General features: G+C 40.9%; 1 protein-coding gene across 2 annotated transcripts in view; it reads right to left on the reverse strand.

Annotated features, from left to right (window-relative positions):
- Positions 1-23,729, reverse strand: part of sh3pxd2b (SH3 and PX domains 2B) — a 293,160-nt gene that overhangs the window by 217,149 nt on the left and 52,282 nt on the right. For both annotated transcript variants that reach the window (XM_073067665.1, XM_073067663.1), the window contains exon 3: positions 3,725-3,800. In XM_073067665.1, the coding sequence (XP_072923766.1) occupies positions 3,725-3,800 (76 nt within the window). The remainder of the gene's footprint in view (positions 1-3,724; positions 3,801-23,729) is intronic.

Raw genomic sequence — 23,729 nt, forward strand, 5'->3', positions numbered from 1 at the left:
GATGTGATAAAATGCAGGAAGTAAATGCGGAAGCAGCAAAGTCAGTAGCAAAGCCCCATTCCTGAAAGCAGACCGGTGAACCATGTGTTATATAAACAAGGAGCATGTTGAACATTCTACAGGTCACTGAAAGCCGGTGACCTGAACGTACTAGAGCAATACGTTACAGACCAGTGACCCAATGTTTCAAGAATGCGTTTACAGGAAAATATTTTCAATCCATCTCATAGCCATTATGCCATTTGGCAATTTAGAATTCTGAGGTGACATCAGGACAACTGCATTTACCAATCATTCCAGTGATAGGTGTGGAATTCTGAAGCTTTCAGCTGAGGCAGTTATGTGTGAAATCAGTTCTGGGAATCTGGCTGTCATTTTCAAGGTTGGTTGATGATATCTGGCTGTGTAATTGACAGGGAAAGGTTTAAACATTAACTTATTTGCAAGTTTCAATATAAATATTGACTCTGAAGTTCAACCAAGATTGCCTTACAAGACTGCCTTGAAGCAAAATATCAGTTGCAAAATACAATAGACTCTTAATGTGCTGTGTTTACATAATGGGTGTCCATCGGCGTGCAATGAATATTAGCTGTCGGTGCTTCAAGACTAGAATGTAAATACATGTTGAAGAAACTGTCTGCACCATGACTGAAATGGCTGACTTTAACAGGCCATTCTTGTGTCTAAACTGAAGAACTAGTCATGGCCTGAGCTAGTCAGAGAGTTTGCTGCTGAAGCTGTGAATGGAATCATCATTGTTGAGCCAAATAGCTCAATGGACATAGTAAGTCCCCCTTCACTGCTGGGAATAGGAGAGTATTATTTGAACGCTACCACTGACTCCACATTACTTACTTACTTACTGCCTGTTACACCACTGGCGTTTAAAGCAGCAATGAAGGTCCTCCATCTCTGGCGATGTTCAGGGCTTCCTTCGTCATGTCAGTAGCTTCTTCGCAGTTTTCACTACAGCCAGTCACGCAAGTCTCGGGTGGAGACTCAGGAATACCATCACAATCAGATGTCAAAGGATTCTTCACTGCGGTTTCCGTAACAATTTTGTTTTACCAGTCAAGGCTTGTTAGCCCTGAGCTGACCCCCTGAACCCTGGAAGACCAGTGTAGTCTGTCCTCTATTCTTTGACCTGTTTGATGTGTGTGACCCTGCGAAGGGCCAAAGCAACATAGCTCTCCAGGACACTGACGCACTCAAGCCTCCAATTCACCAAGAGGTTGTGGTCCGGTCCTCTTGGAGGACTGACTCCACATTATGTGATCATTAATCAGTGAGGCCTGGCTGCAGCAACAGCTGCAACCACCCGTTCCAACTCTAGCCACAACCTAAACTGCAGTTCTCAGTGGGCAGAAGCTCTTCACAAATTCTTGCTCCAGCAAAGCGCTGCATTGCATGTAGCTGTACTGAAGTTTCTGAAATCTGTAATGGCACACTTGTAAAGAATTAGCATAGGTCCAGTGTACAGCACCATTCATTCATATTCAAATACTGTATTATACAATTTCAAGCCTCTATTTAATAATGTAATGCTTAGTAAATATTTATAGCAATGCTCAAACAGGATGAAAGTAGGTAAATGATCAAAGAATCACCACCAAAGGAACCAATATTTAGCAAGTTTCAGCACTACTCTCATCTTTACTGCCCTTCAGTTATTAAATGGGAAATGGTGGGAAAAGCTCTGCCACATATTCAGCTAAGATTTTGGCACAATCATTAGAGAATCAAATTGCAAACCCTACACAACCAGTGACCAAAGTATACTGTACAATTAACAGATTTGCAATTCTGCACTTAACAATCAGACAACCAACAGGGATACAGGGACGTGCCTTAAGCTTTATATTTGCTGATACCATAAGCTTTTCTTTACACAAAGCACTTATACTACAACTGGATTTCTTTCAATATTCAAGCATAAAGGGTGCAGCTCCAAGCAACAGAATTCTGAGACCTTGGTGCTTCTTTCAGCAAGGTGCCCTTTCCAACTGAGGTCAGAACCAAACCTTAGGGTTAAATATTTGGTTGGAATTGGAAATCTGACAAAGCTTCCATTTTCAGTCTGCTAAGCAACTGTGCTACTGGAACAGCAAAAATTTCAACCACCCTTTTATTCTGCTGGCCAAAGAAAATTACTCTTCCAGGGTGAGAAAACTAAAAATACAATTCTAAAATAATAAGCTGAGACAGCACTGAGCTGCAAGTGGAAGAGACTTCATTAAATTAAAATACAAGTTTGGAAGCTGAACTTTCAAACAAAGAACCAGAGGGAAAAAATGTTGTCTTCCTCCTGGTTCTAATCAGTTCCAGTCTTACCATATCACACATGCTCAGTTATCAATCTTTGTGCAAAATTCTAATACCAAATAGCTAAAATTCCTCTATGTCTGTTTTTTTCAACAGCACAGTAGGCTCAGGTACTCAGTTCTCTTTACAATACAGACTGTTGAATTGGAGTCCATTTTCCAATTGCAATTATGTTTTACAGAATCAGTGGGATACAGTAATTGCATATCAGGTTATAAAACAAATCATTGAATCTAATAAAAAAAACTCCTTATACAAATACTCTTTATACTACCAACAATTATGATCTCTTGCTGAACTCAACAATTAACCACTGCAGGTAGATTATTGTCTGATGGATTATACATCATCCCTTAGAGTAAAAAAAAATCTAAATAGTTATTTAACTTAGTTCTCTTGACTTTACCATCACATTCTGACCTGGAAGTTATATTCTACAGCAAATGCACCACTAATACGCTCATTTCAGGCTTCAAGATAAACTATTCCAGCAATCAAGCATGCTAACATGCCTGTGGTGTCCCTTTATGTAAACTTCAAAGAGTTATTCTAAAGATTTCTATATGACTGCATAATTATGAATTCATAATTATTTTTATACATTGTACTTTTGAAGTAATTATGAGTCAACTTTAGCCCTCTTGCAAAAGGTATTCATGATGTGTGTGTGTGAGCAATTCATTTGTCTGAGGAACACAAGCCATTTCTGGGCACATGGATACAAACACACACTCAGCAAGCATTGCTTTCCTTCCCCTTCAAAGTCCCATAATTCGAATTCTCTTCCACTACAACGCTTCAAGAATAGCTAGAAGTTAAGTTAAAGTTAAAGTCTGTCCCGAGCCTTGTAGGCTCATCAGGCTGGTGTTTATGCCAGTTTCCGTGGCGGGAAGCAACTGATGGTACGAGACTGCCCCACCCCCCCACCCCGGATAGGACGCCTAACCCTAATGCATTTTGCCGGTACCTGTTTTCAGCTGGGTGGACTGGAGCAGTGTGTGGTTAAGTGCCTTTCTCAAGAACACAACACGCTACCTTGGCTGGGGCTTGAACTCATGACCTTCAGATTGCTAGTCCAACACCTTCACCACAAATAGCTAGAAGAGTGTCTTTCAAACATGCCATATTCTTGTTTGTGGATCACATCACCAGGACATTTAACCTCAGATGCACTTTGCAAAGAGAAATTAGGAAAGACTCTTTTCCATACACATAATCATAGCACTGATGCCAAAAAGATAATTTTAACATCTTACAACCAAAATGCACTGTGCTCCAGTGTGTTACATTCTGAGTTTCACACATAAGCTTCTGCCAATTCCACCATTAGGGTCTGAAGTACGGAAATTATAGGAGCAGGACGACGGGAGGAAAGGAATGGACAACTATGTCATTTTACCTGGCAGGAAAGGAATATAACGTTGCTTGGGATCCTTCTGACCTCCTTCCACTGGGAACGTATCCAGCAGCTGCATCTGGAATACACAACAGGGAGTACAAGATCAAGTACTTGCAAAAAGAATTGGTAAACCTATTTACTTAAAAACATATTGAACAGGAAGCTTTCTGTGGAAAAAGCACCAATTAGCTTAAAATTCAATATGACCAGATATGTTGTTTAACTCATCTGTATTGCTCAAACTAAATCTTCTACTGGATTGCATTATTAATATAATTTCTCTTACTTCCTGAGCGGGAATATTTTCCACATTACTACCATGTCAATTCACCACTTAACCATGACCAGATACAGAACTGTTTCAATAAACAGGTGGCCCTGGTTTTCTGAATGCTCGCTTTACAACACCTCACTTTTACGACAGACATACATTAGTTACCTGTTTCGCTACCTGAAGAGTGTTTTCGCTTTTACGAGAAAAGGCAGCGCACGCGCCAAGCAACCAAGCTCCTCCCCCAGAACTGTATTCCAGCCGTCATAGCTTAAACAACAAAGACCCATTTGCGAAAGTGGAATTTAACGGTAGTCATGGGTGGTTTGATCAGTTTTTGAGGCAACGGCAACTTCATAGCTTAAAGGTTACTGGAGAGAGCGCTTCCGCCCAGAGCACTTCCACCAAGAGCGCTTGCGTGAGATTTTCGCTACGCTTGACAGTGCTGCAAAGGTTGCAGAAAAGTATTTTCTACTTTATATAGGCTGTGTAGGTTTTATGTATTATTTGGTAGGTTATTTTTTGGTCTGGGAACGCTCACAAATATTTCCCATATAAATTAATAGTAATTGCTTCTTCGATTTACGCCATTCCAGCTTACAAACCGTTTCACAGGAACGCTCTACTTTCGTATAGCGGGGGGAACAAGTACACAGATATTTTATTTATTTCCATTTACAACCATTAAGCCATTAAATATTTGTCAACACAGATATACTGGAGAACTTCCTTCCCTTTAGTTAAGAGTTTGTTTGCTAGGCTGATCCTGTAGTAATATTTCACTTAGAACAGCAGACAGGAAAGACACAAAGAAATTGAGTTTTAAACAAAGGATTTATAGCAGACAGAATTTTAAATTCAATTCTGGTGGAAAATTATGAAAAGAAGGTGTTTAAATCAAGCAAGTAATTGCCTCACAGAATCTTCTCTGTTTTGATTACAGGTTTCCCCCGCAATCCGAAGGCAGAGCGTTCCTATGGAACCATTTGTAAGCTGAAATGGCGTAAAGCGAAGAAGCAATTACCATCAATTTATATGGGAAAAATTTTTGAGCGTTCCCAGACCCAAAAAAAACCTACCAAATCAAACCAAATAACACATAAAAACTAAAATAACACTAACATATAGTAAAAGCAGGAATGATATGATAAATATACACCCTATATAAAGTAGAAATATTGCAGGTACGGTGTAGTTTCACTTATCAACCTCAGGAAGACAGCGAGCCAAAATCGATTTAGAGAGAAAAAAAATTGGCACGTACATGCATGTGCACGTACATGCCTATATATGCACATACGTACGCACGTACACACATGCGCAAACAGCTGCCCACACAAGGCTTCAGGGTTATTGTAGTCTTTCTCGGGATAAACACATGTATAAAGCGGGCATCTTTTTGTCATAAAAGCGAAAATCCTCTTTGGTTAGCGAAAACAGGTACTAATGTAGGTCTTTCGTAACAGCGAACTGTCGTAAAGCCAACGTTCGAAAAACAGGGGACACCTGTATTAAAAGTATAAACATAAAATGCTGGAAATACTCATCAAGTTAGTCAACATTAATGGAGGAAGAAATAATCTTAGCATTTTGAAATGTTGATCTTTCCTCAGAATATACCATGGATTATTATGTAGAAATGGGGGAGAGGTGCCGGGCACAGAAGAGGGATGAGATGGATGCAAATGGCAGAGGTTGTGGTTACAGTGATAATATGTTTGTTGATCTATTTAACCTTCATGCAGATGTGATTTGGAGCAGTGTGCAAACAAAGAACAGAATCAAAGAGGGAAAAATGAAATACAGAACACAGGAGAAGCGAAATCTGAAACCAGTATTGGACTAACCACACTGATGTCATGGGCAAGAAAGCTACGCCAAAGCCTCTATTTCCTCATAAACTAAAGAAATTCGGAATGTCCCTGCAATTCTTACCAATTTTTATTGCTGCACCATATAAAGCATTCCGTCTGAATGCATAATGGCTTGTCAAAGCAGCTGCACTGCATGTAACCACAAGGAAATGGCAGAGTTGTGGACACAGCTCAGCACATCACAAGAACCAGCCTCCCCTCTATGGATTCTGTCTCAGTAAAGAAGCCAGCAAATTTAAAGACCCCACCCACCCCAGACATTCTCTCTTCTCCCTTCTCCCATCAGGCAGAAAATACAAAAGTCTGAAAGGACAAACCACCAGGCTCAAGGATAGCTTCTAAAGCACTGTTATTTGACTCTTGTATTTAAAATGGACTCTTGGCCTCGCAATCTACATCAGTTTGATCTTGCACTTAACTGTTTACTTGCACTGCACGTTTTTTGGTAGTCTTATCACTCTATTCTGTATTGTTGTTTTACCTTATTCCAGCTCGACACACTATGTAATGGTTCGATCTATTCTGCAAGAGAAGCTTTTCACTCTATCTTGGTACACGTGACAATAATAAACCAATACCAATACGAAAATGTGAATGCTGCAAACTCTGAAATAAGAATTGCTGCAAATACTCAGCAAGTCAGGCTGTGTGCGTAAATGGAGAAACAATTACCACTTCAGGTCGATGACTTTACCCAGAATCAGAGAGCTCAGAAAACAAAGAGGTCTTAAATTCCAGAGAAAGAAGAGAGATGCAAAGAACAAAAAGAATGTGTGGCCAAGAGCGACCAAATGAAGAGTGGTGCCAGCTGTGCACATCATAAAGGTTTATGAATTGCAGCTTCTTTGTCTGATGGAAATATAAAAAGATGAGAAAAAGCAAACAGCAGAAAGAACAAAAGAACTAAATAGAGCAGAGGCAGATTTACGGAGAGCAAAAAAAGTGAATTAACAATACAGACTTTTCATCAGAAATGTCCAACTCTAATATAAACTGGAAAGGCCGATCATCTGCAATTGTTGAAATCAATCTCCGGTCCTAAGGGTTGCAGTGTGCCTTGTCAGAGGATGAGGTCCTTTTCTCTAATGTTTACATGGAGCCTGGCTGAACCAACTGTCAAAGGGTTATAATCACCATTTTCCTGTTCAGAGGTTGTCTTGTCAACTCTGGCCAGCATCCATATTATGGCCTCACCATTTGAAATTCAGCCAATACTCTTCCACAAGTTCTCTAAAGACAAGTTTATTTAAAAATCAGCATTAGGGTGTACATTCTGTCCAAAATATTCCAAAGCAGGGGTACTGTGACATTCACTTCTAGTTAAATGGATTTTTCATATATTGAGATTGGGTACAATTTTAACAATGGAACCATTCTCCCTTCCTACCCTGCTCAGTAAAATCTGTGGAAAATGAGATGGCGACATTAAAAGCTAAGTTCTAACACCTTACCAAACAGAGATGCTGCTCTGGAATAGCCTATTTCATCCTTACCTTGTAACTTACCCAAGTTCCAGTGGCACCCTCAGAGCAGGTGGCTGGGCTGCTGCCCGCCCAGATACCCAGAGATAATACCAACCAGACTGCCAAACAAACCGGGCGGGGGGGGGCAAGTGACCCCTATAAATCTGGCTTTCTGGCCAGCAGTTAAAAATCTCACTCCAAGTGCTAAAGAAGGAAGCAAAGATCAGAAAAATAAAGAGCCTGGGAGAAAATAGGACAAAAAATAAAATGAAAGGAAGGAACAGTAACTGAAAAAGAAATTGAATAGCAAAACCAACTTAAATTATGAAGAGCATTAGATTGGTTTCAAATATAAACTATTACTTTTAAAAAGCTTTGAAGAGCAGCCTGAAACCTGACAGAAACTATGTAAGAGGTCCACCCAGAACATGGCACCAAATTTAACAGGGTGCTTTGGAGTCTATAAAGCTCGTCATTTAAATTTCAAGATTGGTTCCAGATGCCAGGATTGTTCAACTATCCTGAATTCTACACACTTGACGCACAGGAGTTGCCATCATCTGGGAAGAAAACAATCTCACAACTACCCACAAAAAGAGTAACAAAAGTTGTCTTCATTTGGGAAAGGAACAATCTCATCATTGTCCACAATAGCTCCAAAATATGCCACTGTATCCTTCTGAGGTTAAATGAATCATTAGAACTGAATGCTTCTTCTAACATTATAACTTTCAGTCTTCACTGAGACAAGAGGATATTTGTATGGGTCCGGTATTCTGTTGCAAGGACGCACAGTAAACGTGTCCACTTCCAAAAAGGCCTGAAGCAACAATGAAACAAGCGGCCAGCACTACAAAACCTGTTCCAAATAAAATAAGAAGATCTACTCAAAGTACCGGTGGTGTTTCTAATTAGCAGATGCACAGACATATGCTCATTGTCAACTGACAATTCAGTGCTTTACTCAACAGCTGAGTCTTGGCTCAAAGTGATGACACTTATGAATTCATTCTCTAAGCACAGGTTTAAAAAGCTTGTAAAAATTAAGAAGATGATATGAAGCCATGGAGTTCTACAGCATGGCAAAAGGCTCTTCAGCCCAACGTGTTCATGCATTTGACTTACAATCCTCTAACATTTCCTTACCATGTAGCTGTCCAAATGTCTTTTAATGGTACCCAGTTCGATGGCTCTATTCTGGCTGTCATCATCTGTGTAAAATGTTTCTTTTTAAGTCCTCTTTCAATCGTTCTCCTTTCACCTTAAATCTACATCCTTTAGTTTTAGATTCCCAAAACCTGTGAAAAAGAATATGACCTTATCTATGCCTTTACAATGTCACCACTCAGGCTCTTACTTTGCAAGGAAAATGTTCCAGCTATCTAGATCCTTCTTATGACTCAAGACCCCTAATCCTGGCAACATCCTTGTGAATTCCTACTGCACCCTCTCCAGCTTAATGGGATCTTTCCTATTGATGGACAAACAGGACTGCTCAGAATATTCTCAAGTGTAGTGTGACCAACAACATGTATAGTTGCAGCATAAAGCCCCAACTCCTGCACTCAAAGCCCTGACAGAATGGTGAGCATCCAAAAGCCTTCTTCACAACCCTCTACACTTTCATGGACTATGTACCTGTACTCTTACCCTCTGTTCTACAACACTTTTTTTTGGACACCTAACATTTACTGTGCGAGTCAAATTCTCGCTTAGTACCAATATATAACACGTCGCACTTGTCCATGTTAATTTCTATCTGCCAATCCTTGGTCACTTCAGCAGTTCATCAAAATCCAATTTTGATGTCAGTTACAAACTTACAAACCAGGTTAACAACATTGCCATCCAAACAGATAGATGTAAGATAGATGACAACAGTGGTCCCAGAAACAATCCTTACAGCACAATACAGGTCACAGGACTGCAATCTGAATAACAACCCTTGTTACCACCTCCTGTCTCCTTCCACCAAGCCAATTTTCTGGCCATTTGGCTAGCTCACCTTGGATCGCATGTGATTTAAACTTGCAGACTAGCCAACCATGTGGATGAATGTCAAAGGCTTTGTAAAAATTCACATATACAAAATTAACTCCCCTCACCCACCCTTATGAACCTTCTTCATTACCTCCTCAGGAAATTCAATCAAATTTGTGAGGCATGATTCCCCATGCATAAACACTGTTCCAAAAATTACAAACATAAGCTTAAAAATGACAAGCAACACTATATGCATCTGGGCTAGCTGGGTGTACCTGCCGAGTTCTGAAGATCTGTGCTAATCATCTGGCTGGAGTGTTTACTGACATCCTTAAAACTCTCACTTTGGTAGTCTGAGATGCCCATCTGCTTCAAGCAGACTTCAATCACACCAAAGTAACCTGGCTCAATGACTATCGTCCAGTAGCACTTACATCCATTGTGATAAAGTGCTTTGAGAGGTTGGTGATGAAACGTATGCTTGAGGAGTGACTTGGATCTGCACCAATTTGTCTCCTATCTCAACAGGTTGACAGTAGATGTCATTTCATTGGCTCTTCACTCAACCCTGGAACATCTGAACAGTGAAGATGCATACATCAGGATGCTCTTCACTGACTGCAGCTCTGCATTCAACACTATCATCCACTCAAAACTAATCAATAAGCTCCAAGGCCCAGGCATTAATACATCATTGTGCAAATGGATCCTCAATTTCCTTACTTGCAGACCACAGTCAGTTCAGATCGACAGCAACATCTCCTCCCCAATCTCTATCAGCACACGTGCACCACAAGGGTGTGTGCTTAGCCCCCTGCTCTACTCTCTTAATACTTATGTCTGTGAAGCTAAATACAGCTCCAGTGCTGGTTGAGTGAGTCGCAGCAAAACCTTGGTACTCAACATCAGTAAGACCAAGGAATTTATTGTGAACTTCAGGAAGGGGAAGTTCAGAGAACACAGCAGTCTTCATCGAGGGATCAGCAGTGTAAAAAGGGTGAGCAGTTTCAGGCTCCAGTGTGCCAACATCTCTAAAGATCTATACTGAGCTCAACATGTTGCTGCAATTACAAAGGCGGCACAACAGCCGCTATATTTCATTAGGAGTTTGAGGAGATTTGGAATGCCATTTGGAAAGATTCATGCAAATTTCTACAGATTTACTGTGGAGAGCTTTCTAACTGGTTGCATCACCATCTCCTATGGAGGGGTCACCGCACAGGAGTGAAAAAAGCTGCAGAGAGCAGCAAACTCACCCAGCTCCATCATGGGTGCTCCCTCCCCAGCATCGAGGACATCTTCAAAAGGGGATGCCTCAAAGAGCTAGTATCCATCCTTAAGGACCTCCATCACCCAGGAATGTCCTCTTCTCATTGCTCCCCTCAAGGACATCCAGGAGAGTGAAAAAAGACACTCAGGGATTCAGGATCAGCTTCTTCATCTCTGAATGGACAATGAACCTATGTACACTACCTCACTTTATCCCCCTCTTTTTGTACTGCTTATGTGATTTTCTATATATTTGTTATTGTAATTTATAGTGTTTTTATTAGGTATTGCACTGTATTGCTGCTGTAATACAACAAATTTTTCGACATATGCCAGTCATATTAAACCCGATTCTGATTCCCATTTCTAAAACTTCCAACACATTGTGTGTTAACCAATATCAAAAACTCTCTCTGAAGCCTCCAGCAACACCGATCCTTTGCACGTTATCACCAGAAAGCGTGTTTTAAACATTAAAGGATATCCCTGCCAAAATAATTGAAGAGGACCATTCCCAAAGTTCAAACTCTGATCCTTCTTAATTTTTTGAGCTGGAACAAAATAGTTCCTATGTTTGCATCCCTACGTACTTTACGAACAGTTTTAAAAATGTATGCAATATTTTTAAATTCCCTTTCAAACTTAGCCTCATTTTCTGCTACACTTTTCTTCGCCCCTCCCCACCCCCAAACGGAACAGAAATTCCTGTAGGACCCAAATGTCATTCTTTCTAAGATGATTTCTTTGTGACGTGTAATAAGGAACTGTATTGCCAAAATTACAGTGGAGAACTTAAAATAAGTGAATCATATTATTCATCCTTTGCTTCAATAAATGTGACCCAAATGTGGTTTAAGAAAAATCAGATTACTGAATTGAAACATAGCAGAAATTGCACTAGTATTTGTTATGTAAACTAATGCTGATTAAAATCTTACTTATCAGACAAGAAACTGTAACAAAACTATATGAAGTCAATGTAAGAGATAACAGTATTATTTAGATTCATGGAGTTATATAATAGGGAAACACGCTCTTCAGCTCAACTCATCCATGCAACCAACATGCCTATCTATCTATGATAAACCCATTTCCCAACATTTGGCACATATCCCTCAAAACTGTACCTGTACATGCCTCCACCACCTCCTCTGGCAGCTCATTCCTTGTACTCACTAACTTCTGTTTGTCATTCTTAAATTATTTCTTATTTGGTTAGGAAGTAATAAATCAGCAATGGAAGCAGGTTGAATTGTCCAGGCATATAAATAACATTCTATTTTCATAATCATTATGATATAGATCTCCACTGTAGACAAAACCAATTTTACTCTTCAACTGAAGGCAGAAAATTGCTGTATACCACAATGATCACATTTACTGAATTTATTTGAATGTTCTGTGTTGACATCCTGTTCTATGACTGATTCAGTTGTTCAGCAACATGAATCCCTAGAAACACCAAGAGGCCCCAACAGATGAATGCAATAAGTAGCAGAGGTTACTGATTCTTGTTAGGATTGTGTGGATTACCAAATGTTCTTTTTCCATCTGAAAACGACCAGGGCTATTGCAGCTTGCATGCCTGAGCTCTTCCACAGCGGCCACTGATGGAAGCTGAACGGTGAATCATTCTCAAGAGCCCAATAAAAAGACAATAGAGAGAAGGGATGTACAGTACGTTGTATTTTTTAATTCATTACAAGTGATGCCAAAGTTTGTGCAAATCTCATCAGTCATGCACCAGAAATTATATTTCATTGGATTATAAAAAATCTAATCAGCATTCATTGAAAGGTTCACAATGATGTCAACTATATGCAAATTAAATTCTTGTACTTTCACAGGAAGGATTTGTTTGCTTCAAATTGTGTGCACGTGGTGAAAATCTCAATTAATTTATTTCATTTCTTTGGACACAGTACATAGAGTATATCAGCACTTGCATCTATTAACCGGATATTTTCAAGTTCAAGTTCAATACATATATACTGGCAAATGAAACAACATTCCTCTGAACTAAGGTGCACAACATAGTGTATATAACTCACACACAAAACATTACTACAAATAAATTAACAAATAATAAAATTTTCGTCAATAACATTCACAATGCAAAGTCTAACAGGAATTATGCCAAATCTAAGTGCTCACAGCACATTTTGTTACAGAAATTAAAGCCAATGGCTACAATTTACTGCCATGAAAATCTGTCACGTAAACAATTGTACAGGAACTGGTAAAATGATATACAGCCCATGGGCTGTAAGCAAATTAAGTTCAATGACTTTGCATTTCACACTGAGAGACACAGCACACATCATAAACAAAATTAAATTAATGGATGTCTTAGACTTAGAGGTTACACAGATACAAATGATTCATGTAAAATGCCACAGTCTAAAGTGGATCAGTTAAATAATGAAAATTATCTGAGAAAACTTGAATGTCAGAAAAGGGACAAAGGAACCTCTGGACTTGTTCATCTCAGAATATTAAACAGAGAATCATTTTAATTTGAGCCAATATCCTATAAGAAGCAAGCTGTATATTAAGTATTATAGCACATGATTATTGAGGTGAAAGTCAAGCCTTTTGCTTTGAATATATATCACATGCATCTGCTGTGAAAGGGGAGGCACTATGTATAAAACTTCCTAGAGTCCCTCATCCTAAAACACCCTAAAACCCTAACCCTAAAGCATCCATGGATTTATATTCTGTAGAAGCCTAATGGTAATAATCCAAGGACATATAACTAATGGTAAAGGATAAACTCATGAAAGCTGTTTAATGCGCCGTGCGTCTGGAAAACTATTAAATATTTGGCTTACTAGAAGCTCATTTAATCATTATACATACAGACTCTTGGAAACTAAAGAAAATGTAAAGATCATATTTGCACACTTTGCAGCTCAAACCAATCAGAACCAAATCTCGTTTGCATACAACTGTACATAAAAGATTATTTGCTGCTTTAATCATAAAATTCAAAATATTTGTTAAAATCTTTAGTTTAACATTTCCAAGGTGAGAGAATTATCCTATAAGAATTGTCTGAGCAGATGCATTATATTCTTTGAAATTTTAGAAGGCTTGAATAGTGATCTTTCTGAATACAGCAACATAAAATATGCACTTCAGACCTTGCTTTTCTCTACCTCTCTCTGCCAGTCAATATCCTCTATCTTGATGTATTGTGTTTTGCCCCTTGACCCCAGAGGAACAATGTTTTGTTTAGCTGTATACATGTGTATAATTGAATACAATAAACTTGAACTTATTAATTTTGATTAAATTTTAATTAATTTTGATTGAAGATATACCATTTAAAATAAACTAACTGACAATTTTGGGGACGATAGAACACATTTACATGTGACCTTTCTTTCTTTCTTCTACTACCTCCATATACAAATATAAAATTCCATTTCATGTCACATCATAAGCCAATGCATCTTAGAGGAATAATTCTACATTTGTAAACAGGTAATTATAACAGTGTGTACCCAATGACCCACACCTGAACATAATGTGCATGTGGTCAAGTTACACATGTAACTACTGGTAGAAAACCATTAGTCAGTGCACAACTTGATGTTCTCAGCCAAGTTCATCCGACAGCAGTTTTGTTCCCACTGCCAGAAATTATCTGTAATTCATACTTGTCATTAGCAATAATCTGTGTGTAGTCCAGTTCTCACAGCTGCTCCGGAACCACTGATTTTTCTGTAAATCTGGGCTTGATTCTAAGGCAGGTGCCAAGATGCATCAACTCTGCAGCAGTGCACCATCCTTGATTTCTTTCCATCTCTAAGTAGGCTTATTTTCCAGTGACTTGAAGGCAAAGGAGACTCCTCAAGAAAAGGAAAGTTCGATTGTACTTGTGAGGAAGCCAAGCTAAAAAAAGGACTGGGAGCAATCAGATTATAAGATAAAGGAGTAGAATTATACCATTTGGTCCATCAAGTGTTCTCCACCTTCAATCATGATTGACATATTTTCCCTCTCAACCACATTCCCCTTACTGATCAAAAGCCAATCAGCCTCCACTGTAAATATACTCAATGACTTGGGCCCCAGAGACATCAGTGGCAATGAATTCCACAGATTCTCCACCCTCTTGCAAAAGAAATACTTCCTCTTCTTAGTTTAAAAGGGTGCCCTTCTATTCTGAAGCTGAGCTGTCTGGCCCTAAATTCTCCCACGAATGGGAACACCCTCTCCATGTCCACCCTATCCAGTAGGTAGGTTGAGATTTCCTCCTCATTCTTCTAAACTCCAGTGAGTACAGGCCCAAAGGCATCGTACGCTTTCATCCCTGAAATCATTCTTGTAAACTTCCTCAGGTCCCTCTCCAATGCCAGCACATCTTCTTCCTAGATACGTGGCCCAAAACTGTTCACTATGTAACAAGGTGTACACCCATCAGCAGGCTGACCAAGTCATCAGCCTTCTGCAGATGCATTCCAGGTACCTGGACACAGACACAGGAGCGGAATCCACCAGGTGAGTTTTCCAGAATAATATTGGTTTCCTGCACCTGGACAAAGCTACACAGTGTTAAGGGATGAAGGGCTGAATGTTGTGTTTATTTTTGTTCATTCTGTCATGCAGGTTATGTGTAACGTATGCTAATTTAAGTTTATGTAACTTATGTTTGTCATGTTTGTAATGTACTGTGCAGCCGCTGCCAAAGAAAGCATTTATATTTTGTTTATATATGAAAATAAACCTGAACTTAGAGGGGACAGACCTTCTTATGAGTAGCCACTGTGCAGCCGAGCAAAACGGGATGTGAGTTTCCCAGCTGCCAGCAATCCAGCATATCAGTCCACAGGGAAAAACATATTCAGTCTGCAACTTCTAGACTTTCAATGATTTAATTCACACATTGTACTTCAGCAAGTTCTGGCTTATCTCTTGACGGGTACATTGGAAAATGTGGAGAATTCAGCATGGATTTAGGTCCAAATGCAGTGCAAGCAATGTCCATAGTTCTGTACATCTTTGATGCTCAGCATGATAATAATCACTCTGCTTTACATTTACATGGTTACATTCTAACCTTAGTCCAATGGCACTGCTTTAACTGTGAGCACTGTATACAAAAGTATTAATAGTAATATATTTCAGTATCTTTCCACTATCATTTTAAATAGCCTACTGGATGTGGCCTAGTGTCAGTCTACACAAGTCTGGCATCTTCTACATAGATATTTAGTATATCGAGCTACACCTGCATTTAGTTGCAAAGCAATGTTTCTTAAAGAGCAACTTGTTCCAAGAAATAACATTTCCTGAAATTTTTCATGAGAGCATTACTTACTCTCTCAATACAACCTGCATCTTCAAATCCTCCAAAGTTTTTCACTATCAATTCAAAGTTGAAATTTCATCCCAGCATAAAGTTTTCTGATTCGCCCAAGTGTAACCAGAGAGCTGTGCCTGTCCCATGACAGCACTGCCCTCAACTGGTCGGAGGTCACACCACCTGCCAGTCAACATTTCGCCCCCCGCCCCCCCAACTGAGGAATGCATACTTAACCATTGGCCACCTTAATTGGATAAACCTGTCTAGTACCAAGCCGTTGGCCCCCTGACCTATAAAGGGTGCTACATGTGCTTGGCTCACTTTCTTTTTACCATTATCGAGGGGCCACCCTGCTTCACTCCAGGTAAGGTGTGCATTGAATAGGGTTGTGGGAGCATTTATTGTTGTCCCTTTAGCAAAGAGCCATGCTTTTCCATAGCTGGGGGGGGGGGGCAAGTATTGTACCATCCCTGCAAATGCAAATGCTACACCTGTCCCCACACCTCCACCCTTACCACCATTCCGGGCCCCAGACAGTCCTTCCAGGTGAGGCGACACTTCACCTGCAAGTCTGCTGGAGTCGTCTATTGCATCTGGTGTTCCCGGTGCGGCCTCCTCTACATCGGCAAGACCCGACGCAGATTGGGGGACCGCTTCGTCGAGCACCTCCACTCCATCCGCCACAACAGACAGGACCTCCCGGTTGCCACCCACTTCAACTTTGCCTCTCATTCCCATCTAGATATGTCCATACATGGCCTCCTCTACTGCCATGATGAGGCCAAACTCAGGTTGGAGGAGCAACACCTCATATACCATCTGGGTAGCTTCCAGCCTGGTGGTATGAACACTGAATTCTCTAATTTCGGGTAATTCCCTCCCCCTTCCCCTATCCCAGGTCTCCCTCTGCCTCTCTCCCCTTTCAACTTTCTCATTCTTTATCTCTACAGTTCTTTCATGCTTATCCCCTCCCCCTCCCCCCTTTATCTTTCCTCTGATTGGTTTTCTACCTGGCGCCTCTAGGCCCTACCCCCCTCCCCTATCTCTATTACTGGGCTTCGGCCCTCTCTTCCCCCCCATTCCTGATGAAGGGTCTCGGCCTGAAATGTTGGCTACTCTTTTCTCACGGATGCTACCTGGCCTGCTGAGTTCTTCCAGCGTTGTGTACATATTTTTTGTGTGTTTTGTATATGTACTGTACTCAGTCCCCACACCGTTTTCCCATGTATTGCACTACAGACCTGACTTTTCCCAAGATCCTCTATTCTAAGTGCGTTTGTATGAATACTGTAGCTGCTTGTGTTGTTTGCAAGCTTTTTCTCCCCTTGTAAATAAGCTCCTTGTTGTTAAAACTGTGTGTTCAGTGCTCTTGCCTTGAGACCCAAAGAACCTTTCTCATTTCCATCACACCACCAAGTACTAATATGGTTCTCTATGATGTTTTCTTAGTTATCATCAGGGAATTTTCTATTCTATCATGAGATATTGTAACAAACCAATAACAGTGGAAAAGCAGTTGTTCACCAAAACCAGAATATGCATTTTCACCAAGGTCAACCAAAATGCTTCTAACCCGCAATGAAGAACAAAGATAGATACACAAGAGCAAACATGAGGAAATCTGCAGATGCTGGAAATTCAAACAACACACACAAAATGCTGGTGGAACACAGCAGGCCAGGCAGCATCTATATGGAGAAGCACTGTCGACATTTCGTGCCGAGACCCTTCGTCAGGACTAACTGAAACGAAAGATAGTAAGAGATTTGAAAGTAGTGGGGGAGGGGGAATGCAAAATGATAGGAGAAGACTGGAGGGGGTGGGATGAAGCTAAGAACTGGGAAGGTGATTGGCGAAAGTGATACAGAGCTGGAGAAGGGAAAGGATAATGGGACAGGAGGCCTCGGGAGAAAGAAAGGGGGGGAAGCACCAGAGGGAGATGGAGAACAGGCAAACAACTAAATATGTCAGGGATGGGGTAAGAAGGGGAGGAGGGGCATTAACAGAAATTAGAGAAGTCAATGTTCATGCCATCAGGTTGGAGGCTACCCAGCCGGTATATAAGGTGTTGTTCCTCCAACCTGAGTTTGGATTCATTTTGACAGTAGAGGAGGCCATGGATAGACATATCAGAATGGGAATGGGACGTGGAATTAAAATGTGTGGCCACTGGGAGATCCTGCTTTCTCTGGTGGACCGAGTGTAGGCGTTCAGCAAAACGGTCTCCCAGTCTGCGTCGGGTCTCACCAATATATAAAAGGCCACACCAGGAGCACCGGACGCAGTATACCACACCAGCTGACTCACAGGTGAAGTGTCGCCTCACCTGGAAGGACTGTCTGGGGCCCTGAACGGTGGTGAGGGAGGAAGTGTAAGGGCAGGTGTAGCACTTGTTCCGCTTACAAGGATAAGTGCCAGGAGGGAGATCGGTGGGAAGGGATGGGGGGGGACGAGTGGACAAGGGAGTCGTGTAGGGAGCTATCCCTTTGGAAAGCAGAAAAGGGGGGGGGGGGGGAGGGAAAGATGTGCTTGGTAGTGGGATCCTGTTGGAGGTGGCAGAAGTTACGGAGAATTATACATTGGACCTGGAGGCTACGTTGGATCTTGATCATGACCCCACTTAGGAGCACCTCTTACCTCTTTCTTCTCTAACTTCTGTTAATGCCCCTCCTCCCCTTCTTACCCCATCCCTGACAATATTTAGTTGTTTTTTTCTCTCTCTCTGCCCATCACTCCGCCTGTTCTCCATCTCCCTCTGGTGCTTCCCCCCCCTCCTTTCTTTCTCCTGAGGCCTCCTGTCCCATGATCCTTTCCCTTCTCCAACTCTGTATCACTTTCGCCAATCACCTTTCTAGCTCTTAGCTTCATCCCACCCCCTCCGGTCTTCTCCTATCATTTCGCTTTTCCCTCTCTCCCCCCCCCCCCCCCACTACTTTCAAATCTCTTACTATCTTTCCTTTCAGTTAGTCCTGACGAAGGGTCTCGGCCCGAAACGTCGACAGCGCTTCTCCTTGTAGATGCTGCCTGGCCTGCTGTGTTCCACCAGCGTTGTGTAGATACACTATATTTGGATTAAGATAACTCCTTTAACATTCTGAAGATAACAACCATTTATTTGTCTATCAAATGCAAATGGTCTTTTTTAGCAATAGGAGCACAAGGCATAATCTAAACATAGATCAGCAGGGCCTCTATTGGATGCTCAACTATTATTTTGGATTTGCCTGTATTCCATTCTTCCACTGAAGTGAACTATAGATCTATCTCCTCCTAGGTTCAGTGGTCATTTGTGTCTAAGAGATCAGTTCTTCCAGTGTACTGCTCAAGATGCATCCTGAACCAGCACAGCTGAACTAGGTAAGTTATTCATTTAGGCTCTACCCAAACCTTGGGTTGAGCTTCAGAAAACAGTTGCTGATTTAGATCTATAAAATTTATTAATTTTTATTAACTTGCACAAATCACAAACATTTATTAATATGGAGGGAAGTAACTGAAATGACACAGACATGTTTAATACTTCCTAAAACATTTAAACTATGTCCTAAAACTGCCTGTGGAAAACCACGTTCATGGAGTGTCTTGCCAGAGTCACTAAACTTCCCCCAGTGCACATTTCCAGTATAAGGCCATTCACTGTTCCAGTCATGGAGACGATAAAGGAGGCTGTAAATGCTGGAATTTGGAGCAAAAAAATCACTAACTGCTGTAGGAACTTATCAGATCAGACCGCATCTATGGAAGTCAAGTGATAGCCAATGTTGCAGTTGAGACCTGCATCAGGACTGCTGCATCAGGACTGCTGCCTCTCAAATCAGCGAGTTCTTCCAGCGGTTTGTGGCTTAGCTAGGGATGTGATAGACCTAATTCATGGGTTCACTTTGTTGTTGATTGTGAGCTCTGGGATTAGGTGGGCAGGCAAACAGCAAGGCCCAGGAACAACCAAAGGGATAAAAGAGTTGCAATTGGTACCTCTGCAAATGAGGATGGTTCAGATATCCCAATCACAGCAGTCAAGTATTTGCATTTTCCATAATATTGTGATTTGACCATCTCCCACTTTCTTCCGATACCTTGGAATGCATTGTTAAATAAATGCAATGTACAAATGCAATTCCTTTTTAAATTATTGTCAAGCAGAAGACATGAAATGGTTAAGATTTCAGAAAACTCTCTCCAAATGATGAAAGCCATTCATTATGCTAGTCAGCTTGCATGAATGACTCCAGAGTCAAACGAGATATGATATCCTGATAGTGCCAGTTTGGAGCACGAAAGTTCAACGCACAAAAATGTTGGCAGCTGCTAATGGGCAGCTTATGGTGCTGTAAACAATGACTGTAATTCCACAAGGAAGAGCAGTGTCTGAGATGGAGCCAGTTTCAGTAACTGCATGGAGACTACTTCATGTTGCAAATGTACTGCTGCGATAACGCAAGGTTAGTCTGTATAGACAGACACGAGATTCTGCTGATGCTGTGTTCTCTGAGTGCACACAGAAAATGCTGGAGGAACTCCAGGCAGCATCTGCAGAAGGCCTATCACCTGCTAACTTGGACTCACTACCCCTTCTAATGCTGGCTTCTGTCCCCTTCCTTCACAGTCCTGATGCATTATCAATAACTCTCGGAGACGGGAGGTGAATGATAGGCTTTTATTAGCAGCAAAATGAAGCATGGCATCTCGGAGACTGAGGGAAGAGTGGTGCCTCTAATCACCTTTATACAGGGGTCTGTGGGAGGAGCCACAGGAGCAGTCAGCAGAGGGGCATGTCGAGACAGGTATACATAGTTTACCACAAGTCCTGATGAAGGGACTTAGCCCGATATATCAACTGTTTATTCCCGTCCATAGATGCTGCCTGACTTGCTGTGTTCTTCCAGCATTTTACACATGTTACTCAGCAATGTGTCTGCAAGTAACTTGATACTTGCCAAAGCTACAGAATTCAGAGCATACTGACTCTTCACTTGCAATAAAAGCATCCAGAGATGTAGATTTGTAAATTTTCCAATAGGTTTTCCACAATTTAAAAATGCACAGTTTTGTTTTCATGAACACGTGGTGTTGTCAGCATCCCACACACCGATGACATTTTCCAGGGTATGTGATTTATAACATCGCTATTCACTATTCTCTATCAATGAACCTTTCCGTAGCCAATCACCAAGAACTTTCCCATAATGTTGGTATTAGGGTAGGTCATCTTGCACAATAAAACTAACCCCTGCACAATAAATGTGAACATTGTTGTTTTCTATGGAAGCATGTTAAATTAAATATGCAGTTTAAAAAATACTTTATCAGACAACATGCAGTTTGCAAAACTCCAAGGTGCAAAGAAGTAGAAGAGAGGTGAGGGTGTTTCTGTTTTAATGAAAATCTACCTGTAAGCTTATGTACTGACCAGTGACTTCCTACAGAATTATATAAGCTCACTGTCTGACGTCCAAAGAAGTCAAAGAGCAAGGACTTGACAGTAAATTTTGAGCCAAAAACAAAACCTGCTCTGCTTTCATCCCAATAGAACACTGACATGTCCAAAATTGCTGCATGTTTTATATAAAATTACTGACCGAGACGTTACTCACTCAATCAGCTTTATCCTTTCCTCTTTGCTTACAATAAAGGGCATCTCATTTATATGCCAATTGGGTACATGAATCAGTAAGGAGCAAAGAAGGCATGGGCAGAATACAAAGAGAAACACCCATCATGTTTTGTTTCTACCTTAAATTTCCACGCCAAACACAAGTTAACCAAGGAAACCTTACTGCATGGGAGAATGAGCTCACGAGAAGCAGACGGGTAGTAATAAATCAGTGGAGATTTTTTGGAATGCTATATTTGGTTGTGGAGCTTTCTTCCAATTTACGTTGGCCCGGTTCCACAATGCTTAGAACTATCCCAGTTTTGATCGTGGCTTCTGATTCAGAGGTGCTCGAGAGCTACCCCGCTGGCTTACTGGATTGTGATATTGTGTAGCACCAGAGTAGTCCCAGCCGTTAAGTTCAAGTCAGCCAAGATATGAAAAATTGCCTTGGCGTAAGGAGGTAAGGGCAAGAATGGTGACATAAGTAATACTTAAGAGTAGATTTCCAGTCTTTGATAGTGAGGCTTTGTGCCGCAAATTGTAATCGGCTTGGATAGAACAAGCTTTCAAAACAATATAAGTATTCATTTTTCTCCCTTACAGCCTTGTAATTTACAAAATTACCTTTGAATCTTATTAGATTTTCAATTTCCACCCCTACCAACATCACCCACAACATCCCAGACTCCATTCACCTTTCAGGCAATGTATTTCAGAACTCAACAGCTTGCTTCATGAAAAAATATTTCATGACATCACGTCAACTTTTTTGCCTGTTGTCATAATCAGTTTAATTCTGTTCTTTTTAAACACCTCTTCAGACTGCCTTTTTAAACCAGCTCTAAATCATTCTAATTTTTGCAGATTTCCTTCAGTCATTCATGGGCCATTACAAGCTGGTTAACACTTGTTTCAGCCAAATGGTTTCAGTGGAGGGCGTACACATTCACCCTCACCAGTGCCAATGTCAGCGGTCATACATTACATAAATCACAAGGAGCCTGTTTTTAATCATCCACATTTTTGTAATTAGTGTGTGTGAGCATCACGTAGTAAACAAAATGCAGTATTGGAAGTTACTTCATTGCAGAAGTTCAGAAACATGTAATCAGACAAATACAGCACATAGGAGGGAGACTGAAAATCTGGCTGAGTGACGCCACGACGACAACCTCTCACTCAATGCCAGCAATATCAAGGAACTGATTATTGACTTCAGGAGAAGGAAACCAGAGGTCCATGAGTTATCCTCACCAGAGGATCAGAGGTAGAGAGGGTCAGCTGCTTTGAATTCCTCAGAGTTATCATTTCAGAGGATCTATCTTGAAACCAGCATGTACAGTAAGTACAATTATTAACACGGCAGCACCTCTAATTCCTTAGAAGTTTGACATCTAAAACTTTGACAAACTTCCATAGATGTGTGCTACAGAGTATATTAACTGGCTGCACCATGGCTTGGTATGGAAATACCAATGCCCTTGCATGGTAAATCCGACAAAAAAACAGTGGATAAGGCCCAGTCAGTCCATCATGGGTAAAGCTCTCCACACTACTGAGAACATCTACATAGGATGGTGTGTGGAAAAGGAGCGTCCGACATCAAGGACACCCACCACCCAGACCATGCTCTCTTCTCGCTGCTGCCATGAGAAAGGTGGTACACGAGCCTCACACCACCAGGTTCAGGAATAGTTGCTACCTGTCACCCATCACGTTCTTGAACCAGTGGGGATACCTTCACCCAACTTCCCACAGCCCATACCACTTTCAAGTACTCTTCAACTTCTGTTCTCAATTTTTTGCTTATTTATCATTATTCATTTTTTTCTTCTGCGTTTGCATAGTTTGTTGTCTTTTGCACACTAGTTGTTTCTCCATCCTGTTGGGTGCCGTCTTTCTCTGATTCTGTTATGTTTCTTGGACTTACAGTGTACGCCCGCACAAAATCAAATCTCAGAGTTGTATGTGGTGACGTATATGCACTTTAATAATAAATTTAGCTTGGACGTTGAACAGAATTCCATTTGTTCTTCACAATCATTATGACTTCATGGAGTTGCTCGTTTGAACAAATTCAGCAAAGGAAGCATTGTCTTCAATGAAATGCACTTTGTAGAGCAACAGAAGTGCAGGGTGATGATGGAGTCTACCAGAATCACTTCTGTAACTCAGGTTTGAAATCTAGCTAAAGTGGTGGATTTAACTCTTTCTGTGCCTGCAGGACACAAAATTGGA

Source organism: Hemitrygon akajei, chromosome 15 (assembly GCF_048418815.1).
Source record: "Hemitrygon akajei chromosome 15, sHemAka1.3, whole genome shotgun sequence".
NCBI lineage: Eukaryota > Metazoa > Chordata > Chondrichthyes > Myliobatiformes > Dasyatidae > Hemitrygon > Hemitrygon akajei.